Source organism: Danaus plexippus (assembly GCF_018135715.1).
Source record: "Danaus plexippus chromosome 13 unlocalized genomic scaffold, MEX_DaPlex mxdp_15, whole genome shotgun sequence".
In the NCBI taxonomy this organism is placed as follows: Eukaryota; Metazoa; Arthropoda; class Insecta; order Lepidoptera; family Nymphalidae; genus Danaus; species Danaus plexippus.
The window spans coordinates 2437522-2459090 of record NW_026869849.1 but is presented as its reverse complement, the minus strand read 5'-3'; the positions used below and the strand labels follow the sequence as shown (position 1 = coordinate 2459090).

Sequence of the window (21569 nt, the reverse complement as noted above, 5' to 3'; positions counted from 1 at the left end):
GGAAAATTATTTTCTAATATACAAAGGTTATTTTGAACCGAAATGGAAACAAATATTTTAATAATACTAACAATACTAACAAAAGAAAATTATTACAGATAATTCGACTGTTCTGCTCTTGTTTAGCACTAAGTTGTCTCTTTTTCTATGGGGACCGTTTTTCCTGCTTCCTCAAAAGCCTTTATTGTTTTTGGTAATAATAATACTCCGTTTAACACATGATAAAATATTAAAACAGCCTCTTAGTTTGATTTCCTAATTACTTTAATTTAATATTATTGCAGAACTTTATCTCCCATTTGCGATACTTATGAGGGTTGGCTGAAGTGGTAAGCGGTGGTCAAAAGTTGACTTGGTGACAAAATTCTTCTAAGTGACTGTTCAGAGTGTCGTTAAATGAAAAATATACTTGTAGCTTGTTTCTTGTTTTCAATCTTTTAAATTTATTCTCCAAAGTTCGAAGTTTGTCTGAAATTAGTCAAAAAAATATCTAAGAATTATATGCACAGCCGAATTCAAATGCAGCGCAAATTTAAATGTAAAAAAAGCAACTAAATATTATATATTGTTGGGGACGTGGGTGCCATCTACACTGTTAAACGTTTAACTATTAATCGAGTGACACTAGTTTCAAAGAGAACCTGGAGTCGTATAGGAGGTGCATGGGCAAGTGATATAGACTTAAAAAATAAGCTGGAGGTCGGAACGAAGGAGAAGTAAAAACTAAACAACCATTATAACTACAATCGTTATTTTCCTAACAATTTATTGAGTATTTATTATTTTTTACCAAGTATACGAACCGTTGTTACACGAGGATGTTAACAGAAGACATTATTCGGGCTTTTTGTGCACTAAGAGTTGTCTCGACAATGTTACAGAATCAGTGGTTTTATAATTTAAATTTTTTGTCATATCTATTATCAAGATATTGGAAACTTTAAAAAACTTTCTATGAATAATTAAAAAGATATATTTAGTATTTTCATTACATCGCCTTCAATTTTGTTGACTGCGCTCGGCTCGCACCCGTTGATCTAGCATCGTTAGATAATATTCTCACTCATTACTGGCATTTGTCTGTTTATGATTAGTGACATCCATATACATATATTGTGCTCAGTTTTTAATATTCTATGATTCATTGAACCTATTTTTGATGCCTCTTTTAAGATGCAGTTTGAAATTCAAAATTGTCCATAAATATAATAAGACAGTAACAATCGAATGTCTGTACATTAAATATTTTTCAAAAAAACTGATAGGAAGCAATTAAAGAAGAATCATAAAAACCAAAAAAACAATTTTTTGTGTTTTTGTCTGTCTGTGTGTCTGTCTGTCTGTCTGGTACATTATAAATTCAAAACTACTAAACGGATTTGAACGCGGTTTTCACAGTTGGATTACATATAATTAGGAGCATTGTAAAAACTTTGTTTCGTCAAAATCGGTTAAGGGAAAAAGAAGTTATGGTCAATTGAAAATTTACTTCAAGCACTGCTTCAAAACTTTTAAACACTACCACTTAATATTGATTAGTTATATATTAAATATTAGTTAATATTTAATTAGTTATATTAGTTACTAAAAAATATGTTTTAATATATGTTAATCTTAATATTAAAACTTATGAGAAGTAACAAAAGTAACAAATAACGAAGTGCGCGCGGGCGTGGTTGAAGTGTTGAACTCTGTGCTCAATAGATGGCGTTGATAAAGTACATCATCATGTAATGACTACCATGCGGTTCAAGAATTCATTGTCGTTTGTTGGTTGTGGTTGTTTATCATTAGATTTTCTTTTGTTTGTTAGTTGTGGTTGTCTATTATTTGTTATCATCTCTTTACTATATGTTATTATTTTAAGTTTGATATATACATATATGGTTATGCAAAGAGCGGCCAACAAGCGGCCGGAGCCGCGGGCAACAGCTAGTATATGAATATCGTGTTACTTCGGACATCAAAATAATTATTGCCACATTCTAATTATTAACTAAACACACGATATCAAACCCCTAAATTAGAACAATTAACTGGATTTTTTTAGTTAAATGCTTATGAGAGCACACTTTCTACTATGCATATCTATTTATTGTAGGTAGGAATCCCTAACAAATGATTTTGTGTGGCCCCGGAGTAGTGATCATATCTTTGAAATAAATCTACTTTGAGCCACATTGATTCACCAAATTATAAACTGGCTAAATTTCTTTAAAGAGATAATGACTCCTACTTTAAGTTTTATATTCTCTTTTATATTTTAGAATAGTTATGATATTTACAATATTTTAAACAATATCTGTTCCTAAAGGAAAAGAAGTGGTTTTCAATGAGAGACATACTGCAAGTAGAAAGATTACGATATTTTATTTATTATAAATTTATATTCAATTCACATTTTCTCTAATGTTTAATCAATTCCATTTATCGTTTGAGATAAGCTTAGATTTAAGTTGAGATGTTAATAGACAAATATACACAATCGGACGGACAATTCATCTTTCGATCACAAATTCAAATGAAAAAAAGGATTTTTAAATTAGTTTAGTCGTTTGTTGGAAACGTTCGCATAACTTGCTTTTAGTAAAATGTTTCATAGCTTTTATGTTGAATGCCATAGTCGACCTCGACCCTGTGCATGCACGACCTTAATTACAGCTTATTTAAAAATAAAACGCTTCGGTGAAGTAAAGTTAATAAAAGTGAAATAATAACTAGCATGTATTTATATTTATTTGACTTTACGATCTGATTAGACTGTTTAATCATTAATGTATAGGAAGGACTCTATTACTTCATCAAGATAATAGGGATAATTTGGATTACGTTCATGTTAATTTATATAGCTATTAATTTCACCTCAATACACGCCCTTATAAATGCCACTCTTCAATTAATACTACTTAAGAACTCTTAATATAATAATATAGAAAACTTATTGTCATTAGCTTCTAACGTCAGGAAACCGCACCTTAACAATAATGTACGTATGATACGCCATGTTAGATGTACAATATATTAACCACATAAATAAAGCTCCTTTCAGATATTTATTATTACCTTCTTTAAAAGTAATCGTTTTTAATAGCTGCTAGCCTCTAATCGTCTGGAAAATGAAGCGTTTTCCTGTATATACCATGTCCATATTTGCGACATATAAATAAGCGACACTAATATAATTATCTAGTAATCTAGATGTTTAGGGAGCCTTAGTTTATTGTAATTTATGAAGAGTTAAGAATTACCGCGCCTGCGGTAAAGTTTACAGACGGTGTTAGCGAAATATAGGATAGCAGTCCAGCGTTAAACCTCAGTGGGGAAGCGTGAATTACCCGAGCGTGACGTCCTCCTGCTCTGAATACAAGCCCGCGCTCTTATCTCTTATCAGCTTATAAAAATGATACATCAAATTACTTCACGAGCACTGCGATAAAGAGCACCTTGTCCGCGATAAACAAGCCGTTACGGATAGATTTCTTAAATTAGTCATTACAAATCTGTTTCGATTACATGATGACAATTTTATAAATTTACAACAACATTTGTTTAGTGAAAGAAGTTGTTAGACTTCATGAACGATCAAGATGGAAATGGTTGTGCTGCTGTGTATGATATTATTGTCATATGTGCATGCAAACCCATGTACCAAGCAAGAAAGTGTGAATATAACAGAGGGTGTTCTTTACGAGAATAAGTCGATCATTCATGATGGGGTCGAGTATGTCAGTGGTTCTTGGTACGAGGAGAATAATAATGGTGTTATGAATCTTTTCGGCTGCCCGTGTATTGGTCGTCTCTGCTTATGGAAGTGCTGCGGCAAAGGCCAGATGTATGTCAATAGAAGCTGCACTGATGTTGATAGAGATGTGGTACATCCATTCAATCCTCCAGTATTTAAAGGAAGAGACCCATCAAACCGGACAGCCGTTAAGAATTTCTTCTTTATGTATCTGCCGTCATGTCCAAAGTATCTGGTAGATTCTAATAACGCCGGCGAAGAGATTTTCCTTCAAGAAGTAAGTATGTTCATGAATATAATCACGACTTCAGTTATTGTTACACAAATTTTGATTAACACAACATTATACAATGAGTAACAGTTTCCTTATAAAACAATGATTCAGAAAAATATAGTAGAATTGTTTTTAATGTGTATAAACAGTAGTGTAGTACATAGTTCATTGGAACTGTTAATTAAAAATCGGTAAGCGCACAATTCTCACACACTTACGATGGTATCTTATCTGAATCAGTACCTAAATAAATATCTTCAAGAGAATTGTATACGAGATAAAACTTGTATTATTGACGAAGTTTTTAAAATGCTTCATAAAATATAAACATATAGGTGACGTGTAATGTTTTTGAAATTTAACGCGGATGCCAAACCTGTGTTTCTTTCAGATTCTAAGATATTATTATAAAAGATCGGTCAGTTAAAGATTTCGAGGTTAACACAAATTTCAAAGTATATAAATTTTTATAAACTGTGCCAGAAAGATCATATATGTAGGTAAAATAAGTGTATAAAATATAAGTAATAATTTAGGTTACTTTTGATAAAATGTCAAGAATTTTATGTAACCCTCAAACACTGACGGCATAAAAATAGATGTCGTTAAAATACTTCTGTCCTATCTCATAAGAAATAAAAAAAAAAAAAAACATTTTTTCCGTCAAAAATTAACAAACTTTAATTCTTACTCCTTAAAACTAAGAAAAAAGTTTTCTCTAAGTTTAATAATTTAGTTAATGTGTATTTAACTAAATAAAACTCTAATAATATAATAGAAACATTTTTTACTGCCTAACCAGTAAATACTAATAAATCCATTTACTAGCTAATGGAAGCGCGGCTATTCGGAATGCCATCACCTTGACGGTAATAAATAAATATAGGCACCATAAAGCTAATTGATGCAAGACACTACTTTGAAAACAACGTCTCAATTAGGCCACCAAATATTGTCTTTGGGTCTTTCAAGAAAAATATAGGTGTGACTATTTGTTGCAGGAAAACTCTGTGCGTCCGGTTTTTTCATTTTAAGCGTCTTCTTTGGAATTATAGATTTCGACCGTGACACATTTGATTTTAGTTCTGCAGTTTGTTGTCTTAGGAGACAGCGTGTCGTAACTAGTTTTGTATATTTATATTTACGCTAAAACAAATACTCCCTTAGAATTTTACAAATTAATTTATTCAGTTAAAAGGTATATTAGGTTACGTGTAATTTTTTTGTAGTGTTATTAATAAATATTAATGTTTTGTAGCAGGTAAAAATGATCAAATTCAAAAGCGGCTTGAATGAACTGTCCATTTATTCAGTAATGATTCATATATGGGAACTTTAGCGCTCAAGTTTAGAACTTTGCAAAGAAATATAAAAAAGTTTTTTAATCTGTAATAGTTTAAGATAGTTTTGGTGTGGTAACCAATTTTTACTCTGTATTAATATTTGTGTTATCTGTTAAAAAATAAAATTAATATATACATATTTATATATAAATACTTAGTAATCATAAATATTTTAAATATTATTAGTGTCGAAGTAAGTACGTACGTTAGTTACTGTTTTGGAAGAATAGAACCATTTTAGGATATTACTTAGAGATAACAAGCGAATATTGATCAAATTAATTTTGTTTTGTTTAAATACTCGTACACAAAAATATTTCGGCAATTTTTTTAAGTTTATTCATTTAAGTATGAGCAAATATTTAGATTATAGTTAGATACTAAAACACCATAGCTAAATTATTTAAATTAGAGATAACTTTTATTAGAATTAAAGTTTGTTAACTTTTGATGGAAAATATGTTTTTTTTTACTTCTTATGAGATAGGACAGAAGTATTTTAACGATATCTATTTTTATCTATTGTTTATTTTCTGTTTACTTAATTGAACCAATGCACTTAGGTAGGTAACTGATGTAATGCCAGAATGTCATACATTCATTTGGTTGAATGACAGCCATTTATTATAAAGCCATTCAGCCAAGTAGCCATTACAAAGTCTAATTTACTTAGCCGTCGGCAACGTGTAAAAGCAATTTTAATTTCGATTCTTAAAGTTCCTTCAGAATAAGATCAAAACATTTTAATTCATTGTTTTACTTACATTAATTTGGTATTTTAGTCTTGTTATGCACATGAAAAAATAAAAAAATTATCAGTTACTATTGAGGATTTCAAACGAGGAATATATGAGTTATCCTAATATTTAAGATGTGAAAAGATAACTCGTAAGTAAAACTTTAAAATGAAATATGCTGATTAGAAATATGGAAATAATGTATGTTTAGAAATTCTTATGAGATGACATTTGACCAAATCAGAAAAATTCTCTCCGGAGAGTTAATATGCAACATATTATTTATTTAATTGCAGTTTACTTTTAACATAGTTTAGTTTAAGTAATGTCTTACAGTTATTTACACAAACCGGAGCATATATGTTTATACCTCAAACATCTATGCTGTGGTTGGTATTTGACTTGACGGGCAAAAAATGAAAAAATACTCTTCTCTTTCTCTCTCTCTCTTAGTCATAGCTCTTGTAACACGTTTTTAATTAATTTATTTAGTATATTTGCGCACTAAAATGGCGCTGCACTAGCACAATCCTTTCCAAGAAAGAACCATATACTCATACATAGAACCACATAAAATTCTTATATTTCCTGTTTTGTAAAATGAGTTGAGAAAAATTGCTTTGTCTTACATATTCATAAGGTTAAAAAAATTCTGACACTATTGAGTAACAATTAGGCTTCTCTAAACTCTTTGTTAAAGGATTTCAAAAGCGTGTTATTTTTAAAACAGACGGTCGTTTCATTTGAATTAAGATAGAAAAAACAAACTGAGAAAATCCTAGGACAGTGTTTAATATATTTGTAGCTGTGACATTTTTATGAGAATTTTGCTCGGATGATTAGTCTTTAAGTGAATATATGTACATGGGTTACAGATATAAATCCAGCCATATACTCATTTGAGTGTGACATTTTAACAGAAAAAATATGTAAACTTTTTGGAACAAGAACTCTTGGGCTAAATATTAGATAGTTTTTTGCCATAAGCATGTATAGGGTTTTCCATTAAGGGCGCTTGATCTTTGAAATGCAAAAAAAAATACATGTAGGAAAGATATTTGCGAAATTTTTTTTTTATTTGGAAGGTCTATCGACCCCATTATGTATGGAATATGACATCATTCAAATGACCGCCACGGCTTCGGTTGGTGGCGCGCACACGAAAGGTCCAATTTTCGATGACTCTGGCGCACAAATCGGGCTGTATTTGATCGATGGCGTGGCGTATGTTGACTTTGAGGGCATCGGTGGTTTGCGGCTTGTTGGCATAGACCTGCGACTTAAGAAAACCCCACAAGAAAAAGTCCAGCGGGGTCAAATCGCACGATCTCGGTGGCCAGTCCACGTCGCCTCCGCGCGAGATGACCATGTCCAGAAATTGCTCGTGCAGAACTTCCATCGTAGCGTGTGCTGTGTGGCACGTAGCGCCGTCCTGTTGAAACCACATGTTGTCCAGATCCATATTCTCGATTTCAGGCCAAAAGAAGTTGGTTATCATCGACCGGTATCGCTCACCATTGACGGTGACGGCCACACCATTATCGTTTTCGAAAAAATACGGACCAATCACGCCTCCGGCCCAAAATCCGCACCAAACAGTCACTTTCTGCGGGTGCATTGCCACTTGGTGAACCTCGTGTGGATTGGTCTCGTCCCAAATACGGCAATTTTGCTTGTTGACATAGCCATTCATCCAAAAATGCGCCTCGTCGCTGAAGATGATTTTTTTGCCAAAATCGGCGTCAACTTCCAACTGCTCTAATGCCCAGTCAGCGAACACACGGCGCTGTCTATGGTCATTAACCTTGAGCTCTTGGGTCAGCTGGATCTTGTACGGGTGCAGGCTCAAGTCACAACGCAAAATTCGCCAAGTTGTCGTCTGCGAAAGGCCGAGTTCCTGTGCGCGACGCGGAATTGACTGCCGCGGGTTTTCGAGGACACTGTCGCGCACAGCGGCGATATTCTCGGCAGATCTCGCGTTACGTTGACGCACGGGAACCGGCTGATTGTTAACTGACCCGGTTGACTCGAATTTGTCCACCAATCGACGGATAGTCGACTCGGCAGGACGATCATCGCGACCGTAAAACGGGCGAAGTGCGCGGAACGTTGCTCGAACTGAAGACCCATTTTCATAAAACAATTTTATGATTTGCACGTGCTGCTCGACACTGTAACCTGCCATGGTGGTTTGGGAGGACGGAATGAATATAACACACTGCATTTGACAGCTGTCACTCAAACAACATGGCCGCAATCAGCTGTCAAAGTTCAAGCGTCCCTATTGGAAAACCCCATAGTTTGTTATAATTTTGAAAATATAAATCAAGTTATAAAATAATATTGAACGCTTGAAGATGTTTTATATACAAAATTTTGTGGATGTGAGCGTTTTTAACTTCTGAATGTTGTTTGGTCAATGAAAAAATATTTTTTTTAACTCATCGCCTCGTCCCAACTGTGAAAACCGTTTACAACTTACATACATAAAAGCAGTTTTAATGTAATTCGGACGCCCGTAACCAAAGTGTCAAATTGTATTTTTATTCCTTCCAACGAAATCTATAGTAACATATCCCTTTAGAAACATAGGCAGTTGTAATGAGATCATTTCGTCTGCCTGTGATCACGGTCGCTGCAAAGTAACCGAACTTTGTTAGTGTGTAGTAAAACGATGAAAAACGCGAATCAAATACGAAAATACTAGTTTTATTCACAGGCAGTGATTTCGTCAAAACCTATTTAATTCCCAAAAACCCAAAGCGTAACTAATCTCGTGCATGCATATAAATGTATCACGTTCTATTATTTCATATTCATTGCTCTCTACGTTGAAAGAATTCTTTTGTTTAACAAAACAAACATTTGTTATTAGACACAAGTCATGTTTAATAGTTATAAATGGCGGAGTTCAAACAAAATTACAAATACCTACCTAATTCTTATTATATTTTATTTATTATCACAGCCGGCTCGGTTGTGTGGTTGAGTTTTACCATATGCTTTGAAATCATGTATTTGTATTAATGATTAAGAGCACTCATGAATATGTACATTAAATATTTTATTCATATATTCAAATTGAAATAATTCCTTTTCTCGTTCAGTCTTTATACATAAATTGAGATAACTTAAGTTTTATTCCATTTGTTTTACATAAAGTTATGTCACTACTGATAACATTGTTATTTGTTATTCGACCTTCGTAAATATTTTTTTTTATATATATGGCGTTTTTAAAAGTCTATTGTTAAAACTTTAAAGCACGATATGCGAGCTTAGTGATAACATATGTTTCCCGCTATCACTCTCTGAGGATGTAATAAAAATATATACTTACGCAGCGAGAGAAAAACAGAAAAGTAAATGTGTTATTTATCTGAGTTGAAATTAACAAATAATTATAAGGAACACGTACATATTATTAATCTATATAATTATTAAATTTTAAACATACCTACAGATATTGTAAGTTTATTTAATTCGTTAAGATTCAAAGTTTCGTTCACAAATTTTCTACCTTCTGGATGATGGTACGTATTTTTATCATCGGACAACCAGACACCCAGAAGACATCTTCCTTAGGTTTAAGACATTCATCCCTTCCCCTTCCTACTTCTTCATGAGTACAGCAAAAGAATTTAAGTTTCCCTGTGTCTGTGTTTCCTTCAAGCTATAATTTTGCTTGTAGAGCTTAATTGCATAGGCTATTACTGAAATAGCGCGTTTACCAGCTACGGTGGCATCTCTATAAGCCAACAAGTGGAATGACAGTCAATAATTATCAGGACGATTAAAAAAAACATTGAAAAATCACATATAACTTTAGTGGTTGGGGTCCTGGATAATAGTTACGATGACCTTTATTGAATGTTTATACAGAGTTCTAAACTCACCAAACTTAAATATGTTAAAGATATATCAGTACTTCAAGACCCTAGGGGGTTCTTGGGGGGCTGTAACCAGTTACTATAAAAATTCAGATGGACTGACTACAATTCCATACATTTAAATTTTTATACTAGGTCGAGTAGTGTTGCGGTTCTAAAGTGACCTCTAAATAGATTTTCCGCTTTAGCCTGAGTAAGTCATTTCTATTTAAAACAAATTGGGTCTCTTGCTAATACACAGCTGCCGATAGCTGCCGATACGTTGCGGGAATGAAACGCTTTTGCTCTAAATTCATTTGTGGATATAAATATTGTTTTATTATAAATTTATGTTGGCATAACTTTTGTTTCTAACGCTTGTTATGCGATACGACTTTTAATGTCTTCAATGTTTTATTATTCTATACAATTATTTATAATTTTAACATCAAATATAATATTATCTAAGACTTTCGCGAGTTTTATTCATTTAAATGAAACTAATATTTTTTGGGTATACCTTATACGCGTGCTTTATTTTTCGTTAAAACTACATACTCCCGACGTTTCGGTTAATTTTCAGCAACCGTGATCACGGGGAGACGAGATGTGAATTTGGAGTAAGTAGTTTTAACAAAAAATATAGCACTCGTAGTATTATTTTAATTTAAAAGATCAAACATAATTTACGTTATGTTATATAAAGCGGTATATAGCTTGAATTAATAAATATTATGTAATATATGTAATTTAATAAGCACAAAAATCAATGTTCAACTGTATACGTGTTGTGGATTATTCTCTTCAATATTAAAATTATGACAAAAAAAAAAATGAAGATTATGGCTGTAGTTCAATAAAATTATACGAGTAGATACTTTGTTAGAATTAAATTGATTCCGATAATTTTTACATACGAGTGGAGTTCTGGGGCGTGAAAATTGTAAAGGAAATCTGTTGGTTTTTATCAGTTTTTTGTCGTTTTCAGAATGGGACATTATTAGAGATAGCCTTCAAACTTCCGCAATGGCATGTTCCTTCGCGTTACTGTCTTGATATGTTCGAGGATTCTGCTCCAGTGAGATTAATGGCTGGTGTCTGTTACCCAGAAGAAGATGATAGTAGTGACAGCCGACTTCTGTTCATCGCATACGGTGTTGGTAAGACCACAATATTTTATGTCAATACATATTTATCTATTTATGTCGTTGCTTTTTATAGTATAGTTTTAAATGATGTGAGCACATTCAAAAATTGATCGGTTTTACTTCAAAAGAAAATCGATTTAAACAATTAATGGTGGTAAAAAAATTGTTATTCTCATAATGGTAGATATATTTAAAATCTCTTTTATACATATTGTACGGTGGAGTAACAAACATAAATAAATCCCCATTCTTGTAATCATTCTCAGTTACTTACCATTACCATATAAACATTAGTAGGGATAAATTCTATTTTTAACAGAAATAAATAAGAAGGTACATTTATTATTTCCATTACATACACGTAAAGGAGTTGTGTTTTGTTCATATTTTTTTTCATTTATGAAACCATCTTAAATAATTTATGGTTTTGTTGATAAACCAACTAATTATAACTTATTACACTGCATAGACGACGTTGTTGATATCTTTGGAAATGGATAGATTTCGTTTATCTTAAAATACGGTATTTGTTAAATGAATACCTTCTTCTAAAACTGATAATATTTTTTATATCAAAGTATAGAAATAATTTGTTTACATACTGCTCGTTTATTCGGCTTTTAACCGACATTTGACGCAATCTCTAAGCGCAAATTTACTGTTTAAATTTTATTGGCACTCACTAGACAATCAAACCTATTGTTTTATAAAAAAAACATTCCCATAAAATATTAACGGGCGCTAAAATTTAACAGAAACAACATATGTATATTGAGCGATATTAAAAAATGTGTTGCCATTAATAAAGTTTTTGGGAAATTAAAGCAGAGCTTAGACTATTTAATTAATTTGTTGAATAAAGATAACCTTGTCGGTTAACCGTAACACTTTTTAGAATAGAATATTGGTGGCAAAAAAAGGTTTTCTATTTCTATGAAGAAAATAAAAAGTGTCTTGAAAAATATTTTTGACATTCAAAAGGGTAACACTGACAATGTTGCAATATTGGTCCTGCTAAAAAGATCGTATTGTCATATCCTACCTACTCGATTTTGGTGTTTAAACAGAATTTGGGACAAAAAAAAATATGTTGGTATTTTTAGCATTTAAAATATTGCGGTATTTTTATGAGATATATGTATAGATAAATACAAATCATCTTATTTTTCAAAGTCAAAGATAACCGTAAGTTTAATTTAGTTTAAATGTTTCACGATATTAATAAATTTAATATAAGGAATAAACCGTAAAAGATATTGTTACGAAAGCGATCCTTTATGATGTATGTGAAAATATATTGCTGAATAAACACCAACGCGTAATTTTTTTATGGAACATAACTCTTCTTGAACCACATGTTTCGCATCCCATGTTTTCGTTTAATAATTTTACTCTTTGTAATTTTTTTTTTATAATTACGTTCATAAACATGTTTAATATAAATTGATGAACTGGATGTGCAATTACGACTAAAAAAGTAAAAAATATTCTTATAATAAGATATATTGATATATTCCGAATAGCTTTTTTGGTCCATTGCGTAAAAATAACAAACAAACGCGTAGGTATACACGGGTGGATTGTTTGAAGAACTACAATTCTTATTTACTATATTTAATACTGTCCTAAGAGTAATAATCTTGAAGCACCGCTGTTATTTGTTTCATACTTAAGATGTTTCACACATGCTCGAAGCTTCTAAACAAATTCCATTTTCGGCTACACCTGTGTCAATATTTATGGGGCTTGTTACACTTCAATGTTATTGTTACATGTCATGTGTAACAAATGTAAATTTATTTATATTATAGTTAGCGTTTATACCGCTTGAGATTAGCTAAAGAAATAATTCCTAAATATAGAAACAGATTGTTTTCATAAGAACGAGTTTTTTAATGTTACATTAGTAACAAAGAACCTTAAACATATTTCAGTAGTTTTTTGTAGGAGAGTTATGTACTTTGGGGCTATAATTATTTTAAAATCTAGACATAGATCTATTTGGGCACAAAATGGAGGGAATCTCTGGAATAAAATAGTGATGTGCATTCTCCTACTCCAAAAAACTTGAAATAGCCGATCTTATGTATTGAATTAGGTTCTGCTAAAAATAAAATAGGAACTTCAAAAGTTATAACGGACACGAAAGATAACGATCCTATAAATAAAAGTTTTCGTCTCCAAAATAACTAGGGAAAGTTTTTATTGAAGAATTATTCAGTAGATAGTTTTAATATACGTAAATGGGTATCAGGTAAAAGGGAACGTTGTCTCGATGTGTCTGATGTACCTCGTCGGAGGTGTATGGATTACAAACGATTTATTTCCCTCATATATCTGCAACTTGAACATTCATTTGTCTGAGTCGCGTCGGTTTGAGGAACACTAGGCGTGTGTTGATGAAAATAAACGAATGAATTATTGTGTGGTGACGTAATTAAAAATATTTAAGAATTCTTACATTTATTAAATAAAAATCCAAGAACACACAATGGAAGTGTGTTTTGAAATTTATTTAAAGTAAAAACGTTTTATTGAACAAAAAGAAGATGTGTATGGATTTTTTTAATTGACGATGAAATGTTGTTGACAAAAGCCTAATGGCAGCTAACCACCAAAGCTAATAATTAAAAAAACGACACGTTTCAGAAATAATTCTGATGTTGCTGTTAAAAACATTATAGATATATTTTATTTAAATAACACTTTCAGTAAGTAATAAGAAAAGTTTCATAAATGAGAAAAGTTCTGATAATAAAAATTTTATAACTATATCTGTGTGAATATTTTTGAAAACATTTTGATTAGGTACCTTTCAAGTTGTTAATAAATGTTTTTTCTCGTTGCTTTGACAGGAGCTGCGATCACCTTTTAGTTTTTCCGTACCGTTTTAATTTGTACTATGAATATTCGATAAATGAATTCGTTCCGTTTGATACAAGGTTTTTTTTTTTTGTTCAGGTTTAGTGCTGTCGGTACCGTTTCTGTTAGCTACGTTTCTGGTATACGCCTTTATACCAGACCTAAGGAACCTTCATGGCATGTGCTTAATGGCTTACTGTGGAGGACTGATCGTAGCCTACCCCTTCCTCGCCTACCTCAAGTTTCACACTGGAAAAATTGGTGTAGAAATGACGGGATGCTATACAATCGGTAAGAAATACATCATTTTTTTGTGAAAGAACACACGTTAGTGTAATTTTACTTACTCGTTTTATGTCATTCTTCATATTAAACATTCTTGATTTAAGTGATCATAAAATTGTTGCGTTAATAGTAATTATGTGTCATTATTATTTAATTTGAATAAGTTTTTTTTACGTAGGCATGATATATTTTTAACAGATTTCCTCTTAGTGCCACAAAACAAAGTAAAAATAGTGTACAATTTCTCAATAATTCAGTCATTCAAAGATTGCTGTCATACTCGAGTGTGAAATTGAATGTATCTACAATTCAACATATATGAATAACTATAATTTTGCTGTCAATAGATTAATAAATTTGACATAGTTTTCATTATATTACAGTCATCATATCTACGGAAAAACGAATTAAAGTGTCTCATATTTCAAAAAGTTTACTTCGTTTTAGTTTTATTTAAACTTTCAAAAATTTTGCAACTATTTGAATTAATGACTGATAGGACATGAATAAGCGTTTTTTAATATGCACTTATTCCCTATGTTTAAAAACTATAATAAATAATTTGATCCGTAATAACAACCAAACGTTTGTCTCCTTATCGTAAACTTATTCCACGTTATCGTTTCGAACTAAATAAATTTTAGATTCAAGCAATCGATATTCTAGGTAAACTATAAGTATTCACTAAGATTTACTTTTTAAAACGTGACTATTTTAAAGTTATAATAACTTTTTAGGCAGTGTTTCATTAATCTAATTTTGTATGCAAATTAGAAGGCATAATATACATACCTTGACATAACTAACGACAGTATTTGACAAGTGGAGCCATACTAAGAGACATACTAAAAACATGACAGATAATTGTCATTTGCAACTTTATCAATATATTTCAATGTAAATAATAGCAGTGGCTAAGAATTTTTCTTTTCTAAAAGATAAATAAGAAATAAATGTTAGCTAAAACCGTTTTAAATTTGATGAGTCATCCACAGTTACTATTATGTGTCGTAGTATGACAATAAGAATACTTATATTGGTCATAATTTCATATTAAACACATTGTATAAAAAAAATCTTATGTAAATGTCACTAAGGTTAAATTCGAATTTAAATATTTACTGGAAAAACAAAACACGTCCGTTAGTCACGAAAGATGACATGAGTATTAAATCATTCATGTTCGTATTATTAAAATTTACACGTAAGAAGACATACCACACCCATTAATACTCTAAGTAATGGCACACACTAAACCGATATTTGCTTAATTAACTGAACACGGATTTTACGTTTTGAAATCTTAAACAACACGATGGTTTATGAAGTAATAAGGTTGAAATTGTCTTTGTGTAAGAAAAATATACAAAGTAAAAAAACGTACTAAAGGTGATTACTGTAATGTTTTATTGATACAGATAGGTTGTAATATTTTTTATTCATATTTTCATTGTATAATCTGTATCTGTCATTGTTTTTTTTTTAATCCACGCGACATTCGAGTATGCCAGTAATTTGAATTAAGTATAACTAAGCTTCATTTTAACTCGTAATGCACCAGTTTTTTTTATTAAGCAATGTTTTTCCAGAACTATATAAGCGGATTACAGATTCTTTTAAACCAAGATACGTTTCAATTTACATACATAAAATTTTGTATATAGTACATTTTAAATCGGACTATAAATCGTCGGTTTGAAATTTAATAGCGAATACCCAATTTTCCGAAGACAGCAACCTCCATAATAGACTTATTTTAAGTTTTTTAATTTTTGGTGAAGTTTAGCTTAAAGTATTTTATATTTAATAAATGCTCAAACTTAAAATAGATTTAAATGAGTACCTGACACTACTTCGAATTAAATAAACGAGTGAGTTACGATGAAAATTGTTTTTCCGATATCTACGCGGTTTTATTATTTTCTTTTTACAATTTGCCGACGTTTTGATTACTTTACACTTTACAGCAAACGTGATTTAGTCTGCCCGTGAGTTAAATAATAAAATTGCGTAGTTATCCTAAAAACATAGTCTAAAAACATTAACTGATTTAAAATAACTGAACAAGGATTAATACACTCTTACTAAGCAAATTATATATTAATGATAATCTGTTAACATTTAAAATACAACTATTTATATTCTCAAATTAAAAATATATCTTTGTTCAGATGCTATGTTTATTTGTTAGAAATATCTTTAAATAGATTATACAAAACTATTACGTTAAAACCGTAAAGGGGTCACAGACATCAAACAGCGATGAGTGACGATCGATGATATGATATAAAAATGAAATGAATTCCCGATCAAACCGAGCGAACATCACCGAAACAGAAACTTTATTTTATTTAATAAAAATCCCTACGCAATAATTCTTACTTAATGATTATATAACAACAATTTAAGCTCTTAATGGAGTAAATACACCAAGATGAATTACATTTTGGAAGAGCTGAAACTCTTACACCGCTCTACTGATATTGACCAATAACAGACACAGCTGAATCGCTCCAAGGAGACAGGCTTTGAAAGAAAAAATCGCATCAAAATCGGTTTGGGGCTACGATACGACCGACAGACACACACAGACCGACAAGGCTACAAAAGAAATCGATTAATTCTTTCAACCTCAACATAAATATATAATATATTATTATTCATTTAAACATTTTTCAATTATCATTAGTGTGTACTATATTTTAAACTTATTCTGTAAAATATTGTATTGTCACACTACATACGTAATGTTTCCCATTACCTATAATTGGAAATTCTCCGTGTGTTTTATGGCGATAGAATTGTTTTGCTTTGTTCCGCAACCATACATATTTAAACACAAATTCTTAATAGTTCAAGTAAACGTTTTTTCGTTGGTTAAGAAAATAACACACAAACTCCGACCTCGACATGGATAATTATAATATGTACGTACAGCTTTGAATTTAAATACTTTGTTTTTTCAGCTTTCATCGTTTACTTCGCTTTCCAAACCAGTTTTTTTTGGCTGAATGTCATGTGCTACGACATTTGGAGGACTTTCAGGTTGGTATCTTTGCATAGTAACGGTTTGTTGCATTTGTTCGGATAGATTGTGTTCGATAATAGATAATAAATCCGTGAAGATCGCAATAATTTCAAAAACTTCCTTCGTTTTTAATTCCTATCGCCCGCTACAGTATCCGTGGAATATATTAAACATATCTCTAAATTCTCAGCTTCGGTTCCTATCTTTCCGTTAATCTTTCATAAGATTCGGGTTTCGAAGGTATATAAGCTATAACTTCGAACTTTATCTCATTCCTCGGATAGTGTAGTGGGTTCTAAGTGCACAGTTTTGGTTTTTGAACCTTAGATGATGGTTGTGGATTTCAGAACGGTCGTACCTGATCCTCATAGCGGCAGAATCAACCCGTAGGTCTTAAGCCCCTACACTACTTGCGAAGTTGAGCTCGATTAAGTAGAGGAAGTTTCAACTGTTTTGGACCAGTTTGATGCGTCCAACACTACCCTGATATCTTCGAATAACTTCCGAAACACCTTCGCAAGTAGTGTAGAAAGGCCATACCTAAATTCGTTGTTCTTAATACCGGCATGGCTAACATTGTCCAATTTTCAATTCATTTCGCTAAACATAAATCTTTTATACGTTTTACATGCATAGTAGTTATTTTAATAATTCTTATATATTGAACCCTATTAAAAACAATTCTCGTTTAGCCCTATGTACAAGTACAAACTAAACGAACGCTTGAATTAGTTTGCATTAGTGGTTTCGGTATTATTTAGCTTTTGAAATCTATTTATTGAACATATAATAAATTTAAACTAAATATAAATATGCAACTTTATAATGTAAGTCCCACCTTAGATAATGAATCCATATAAAAAAGAAGGTATATTTTATGTAGATAACCATGTAGGTTATGAGAAATAAGCTCAACGAATACTTTTAGTAAATGTTTGTGTTTTGTCAGTTATACTTAGCGTTTTGTTTTAATGGTGTTTCAAAGTGTTAAATTACTTTAATTACTAGCATGGCGAGAGATGATAGCATGACTAATTATATCTAGTGACATGCGTAGTGTGTAGAAGTTGAATGAGTGTTTGTAGTTGGTATAATAAAAATAATAAATAAGACGCTTCATGTAACACTTTATGTCCATGCATAACAAGGATTGGAAGTCTGTCTTCCACTCTTCATGCCGCAAGGTTGGTTGAGTACAATATACTCTTGAAGAATACATGAAAAGTTATTTATATAAGATTATAACACAATGTTAATACATATTTAACTTATGTACCTTTATTCGTATAATTTATTATGAGATGATATTTATAACTTTGTTATTTAATCGTATTTTTCAGTGGCTATCGCGGTGGGAGTACTAACAAACGCAGAGACCAGAGAAGATTTCTCGCTTACGGAGCTTACGCGTGGGGTGTGCCAGCAGTATTAACAGCTATCACTATCGGGATGGAGTTCAGTAAAGAAATACCAGATAACATCATTACACCCGGCTTCGGCAGCCAACGATGCTGGTTTGACGGTGTGCTCTTAATTACCCGAAACCCACAGTTTGTTGGCCATGAAATTAGATCACAAATAGCTTTAATCAGTTTAAATTACGGTTATATATAGTCATCTAAATGCGTTCCATGTTTTTATTAGTCAATATGAATTTATTATATTCCTACAAAGTCTAAATGTAAACCTACGAAGCCTTTAAATAAGCGTAGTATAAGCTGTTAGGTAAAGCAAGAAATATTATCGATATGTTTGGTTCTAACTATAGAAATCACGTTGAACAATAGTACCTATATTATAGATTGGCTGAGCGAGCTGGTGTACTTCTTTACACCGGTTTTCGTGTTAGTGGTGTGCAACGCGACATTATTTACCGTCACCGCCTACAGGATAAGGTCAATCAGGCAAGAGACAGCTATTCTGAAAGGCTCTGAATCATCTCGCAGTGACAAAATAAAGATGGATAAACAGAGGTAAAACTTTTACACCACATATTAATATGAAAGTCAACAAAAGTAGTTTAGCCGACTGTAAATTATATTTATATAGAAATAATATAGCAAGTACGCGATATGCTTGTAAAACATTTGTACGATATACTTGTAAAACATTTAGGATTTTTATTCATATAAGTGGATAGTGTGTGGATAATATCACGTGTGTATATTTATGAATGAAAATCAAGAAACTGCGTTTACCTACTTTGATGATGTTAAACTCAGGATAAGATTACAGGGGGAGTCATCTGTTAAGATATCAAACAAATTATTAAAAATATAAATAACACATGAAATCCCAGAATTACTAAAACCTCTCCATGATGACGGATTTTTTGTTCTACATAATTTATAAAAGATAGTTTTAAAATGATATACAATTTTTAAGGTATGGGTTATATCTGAAGCTGTTCGTGGTTATGGGCGTCAATTGGACCGTGGAGGTGATAAGCTTCGCTGTGGGCGGCTCTAACTGGTACTGGATTGTGGTCGATCTATGTAACATAGCGCTGGGCGTCTACATATTCTTTATTTTCGTGTGGAAGAAAAAAGTTCGGAACTTGATTCGCAAAAAGTACGTATATGTATACATCTTTATTAATTACTTGCACGTAGAAAAACAATGCCGTATGAATTATTTTATTAGTTTTTTGTCCTCTACTTCGTTCAAGTGGACCTCTTAATTGGGTTCAGAGAGGTTATGAAATATGTTTAAACAATAAATACATATGTTAATCAACCCGCAGTGATAGCTATAGTCTGGTTCATCTGAACTCACAAACGTACTTTATATGAAGTGACTGATACATTGTGATCCTTCGATAATGGAGAATTATACTTGAATTCTGATATAAAATATAGCCTATGTGTAATTCGGATGTTTAACCTACGGTACCTGTACGGTTTCATCAAAAACTATTCTTTTACATAAAATTAGACCGACATTTACATTCCTTTTTAAAGAAAGTTCTTCGTGTTAAATTAAACAGCAGATATTATGGATGTATGTACACAATACAAACTTTGAGTTCGACAGTTAATTTTCTGTAATGTCAAAAGATGAAGTAAGCTGTACGGCTTCCTTTAACAGTGTCACCTGTTTTGTTATAACCTAAATGATTATTTTCAGATTCCGTAGCATTCGCGGCATGCCAATGCCGGAAGGTTCAGGCAAATGGGTCACACGCTCAAGTTCGGCACCAACAGAGGACACACGCGTCACAGACGAAACAGCCATACGACTAAAGGACATGAACTAGTATTGAAAAAACATTTTTTAATATTTACCTTTCTACCATCTGTGAACAATAGTCCTCAGATTATTTTTTATAAATAAAATCGTTATACTTCTTGTCTTATTGTTCAATAATTAAATATATTATATAAGGATATTTAGGATATGGCAATTTACACTCTAACGCATATTTCTTTTATTTCAGATACAAATTAAAGGATTGAAAAGATTATTTGAGCTTGAAAATTCAACTACTTATAGGTAGCATTAAATGAATACTGTCTTCTGCTAGTCAATTTTAAAGAACAAATTAGTATTAAGATATTACTTTGTGTCGACGTACTTGTTGAATGTGAATAATAATTTAAATTAAGGACTTTTTGTTTCGTCTATAACGTCAAATAATAGAACTAAAGTTTTTATAAAGTTGATAAATTTATTTTCCGTTTTTTTTTTTTTATAGTAAGAAAAAAAATAAGGCGTACCTACAAAACTGTTCCTTCTTTATACCACAAAATTATAATACTCTGAAAAAAACTAAAACATTATAAGTGGCTAGTATACAAATATTTATACAAATAAACAATAATTAGATATTAAATAGATTTGTTTTGCTTTTCCTCTTTGAAATTTTTCTTTAATATTTCCAAACCCATAGATATTTAAAATGAAATCTAATAACGCCAAATATTTATGTCTGTTGATTTCATTTCACGATTCCGAATTGATTTCGCTAATAGAGATTAAAAACTATGAGAACAAAAACGGTAATTTAAATTAAAATAAATATATAGTTATATCTAGCACTTAGAAACTGAGAAATATGATTAAAAAGCCTAAGTTTTCTTACATAGTCTCTTTACTTATTTGTTTTATAAAACATTTTGTTTCTGTATTTAATGTCAGTTTTATTTACGAATGCAGATAGTATCTATACTGATTTTGAAGTCATAAGTTTAAAATTTTGTCTATGGTATAAGGTACAGTTTCGATATGTATACAATATAGCTAATATTATTAATCAAAGCCACAGCGAATTCCCAGTGTGTA

The 21569-nt window shown here is 31.4% G+C and overlaps 1 protein-coding gene across 2 annotated transcripts; it reads left to right on the top strand.

Annotated features, from left to right (window-relative positions):
* Positions 1–3295: 3295 nt before the first annotated feature.
* Positions 3296–21120, top strand: LOC116770363 (G-protein coupled receptor Mth2-like). Of its 2 annotated transcripts, XM_061527811.1 has the most exons (10): positions 3296–4019; positions 10954–11125; positions 14075–14266; positions 17227–17305; positions 18437–18472; positions 18629–18810; positions 19090–19261; positions 19674–19859; positions 20415–20543; positions 20725–21120. In XM_061527811.1, coding segments are annotated over exons 1-10 (1581 nt in total). In that variant the 5' UTR covers positions 3296–3587; the 3' UTR covers positions 20726–21120. The 2 variants fall into 2 exon arrangements, with proteins under 2 accessions (XP_061383795.1, XP_032517704.2); XM_032661813.2 differs by lacking the exon at positions 18437–18472.
* Positions 21121–21569: the final 449 nt, after the last annotated feature.

Bases quoted from the DNA above. Each gene is read 5' to 3' on its own strand.
- LOC116770363 (XM_061527811.1), top strand. From the start codon at position 3,588: ATGGAAATGGTTGTGCTGCTGTGTATGATATTATTGTCATATGTGCAT. The intron at 17,306-18,436 runs GTTGGTATCTTT...ATGCATAACAAG, and splicing joins GACATTTGGAGGACTTTCAG to GATTGGAAGTCTGTCTTCCA. The intron at 19,860-20,414 runs GTACGTATATGT...GATTATTTTCAG, and splicing joins CGGAACTTGATTCGCAAAAA to ATTCCGTAGCATTCGCGGCA.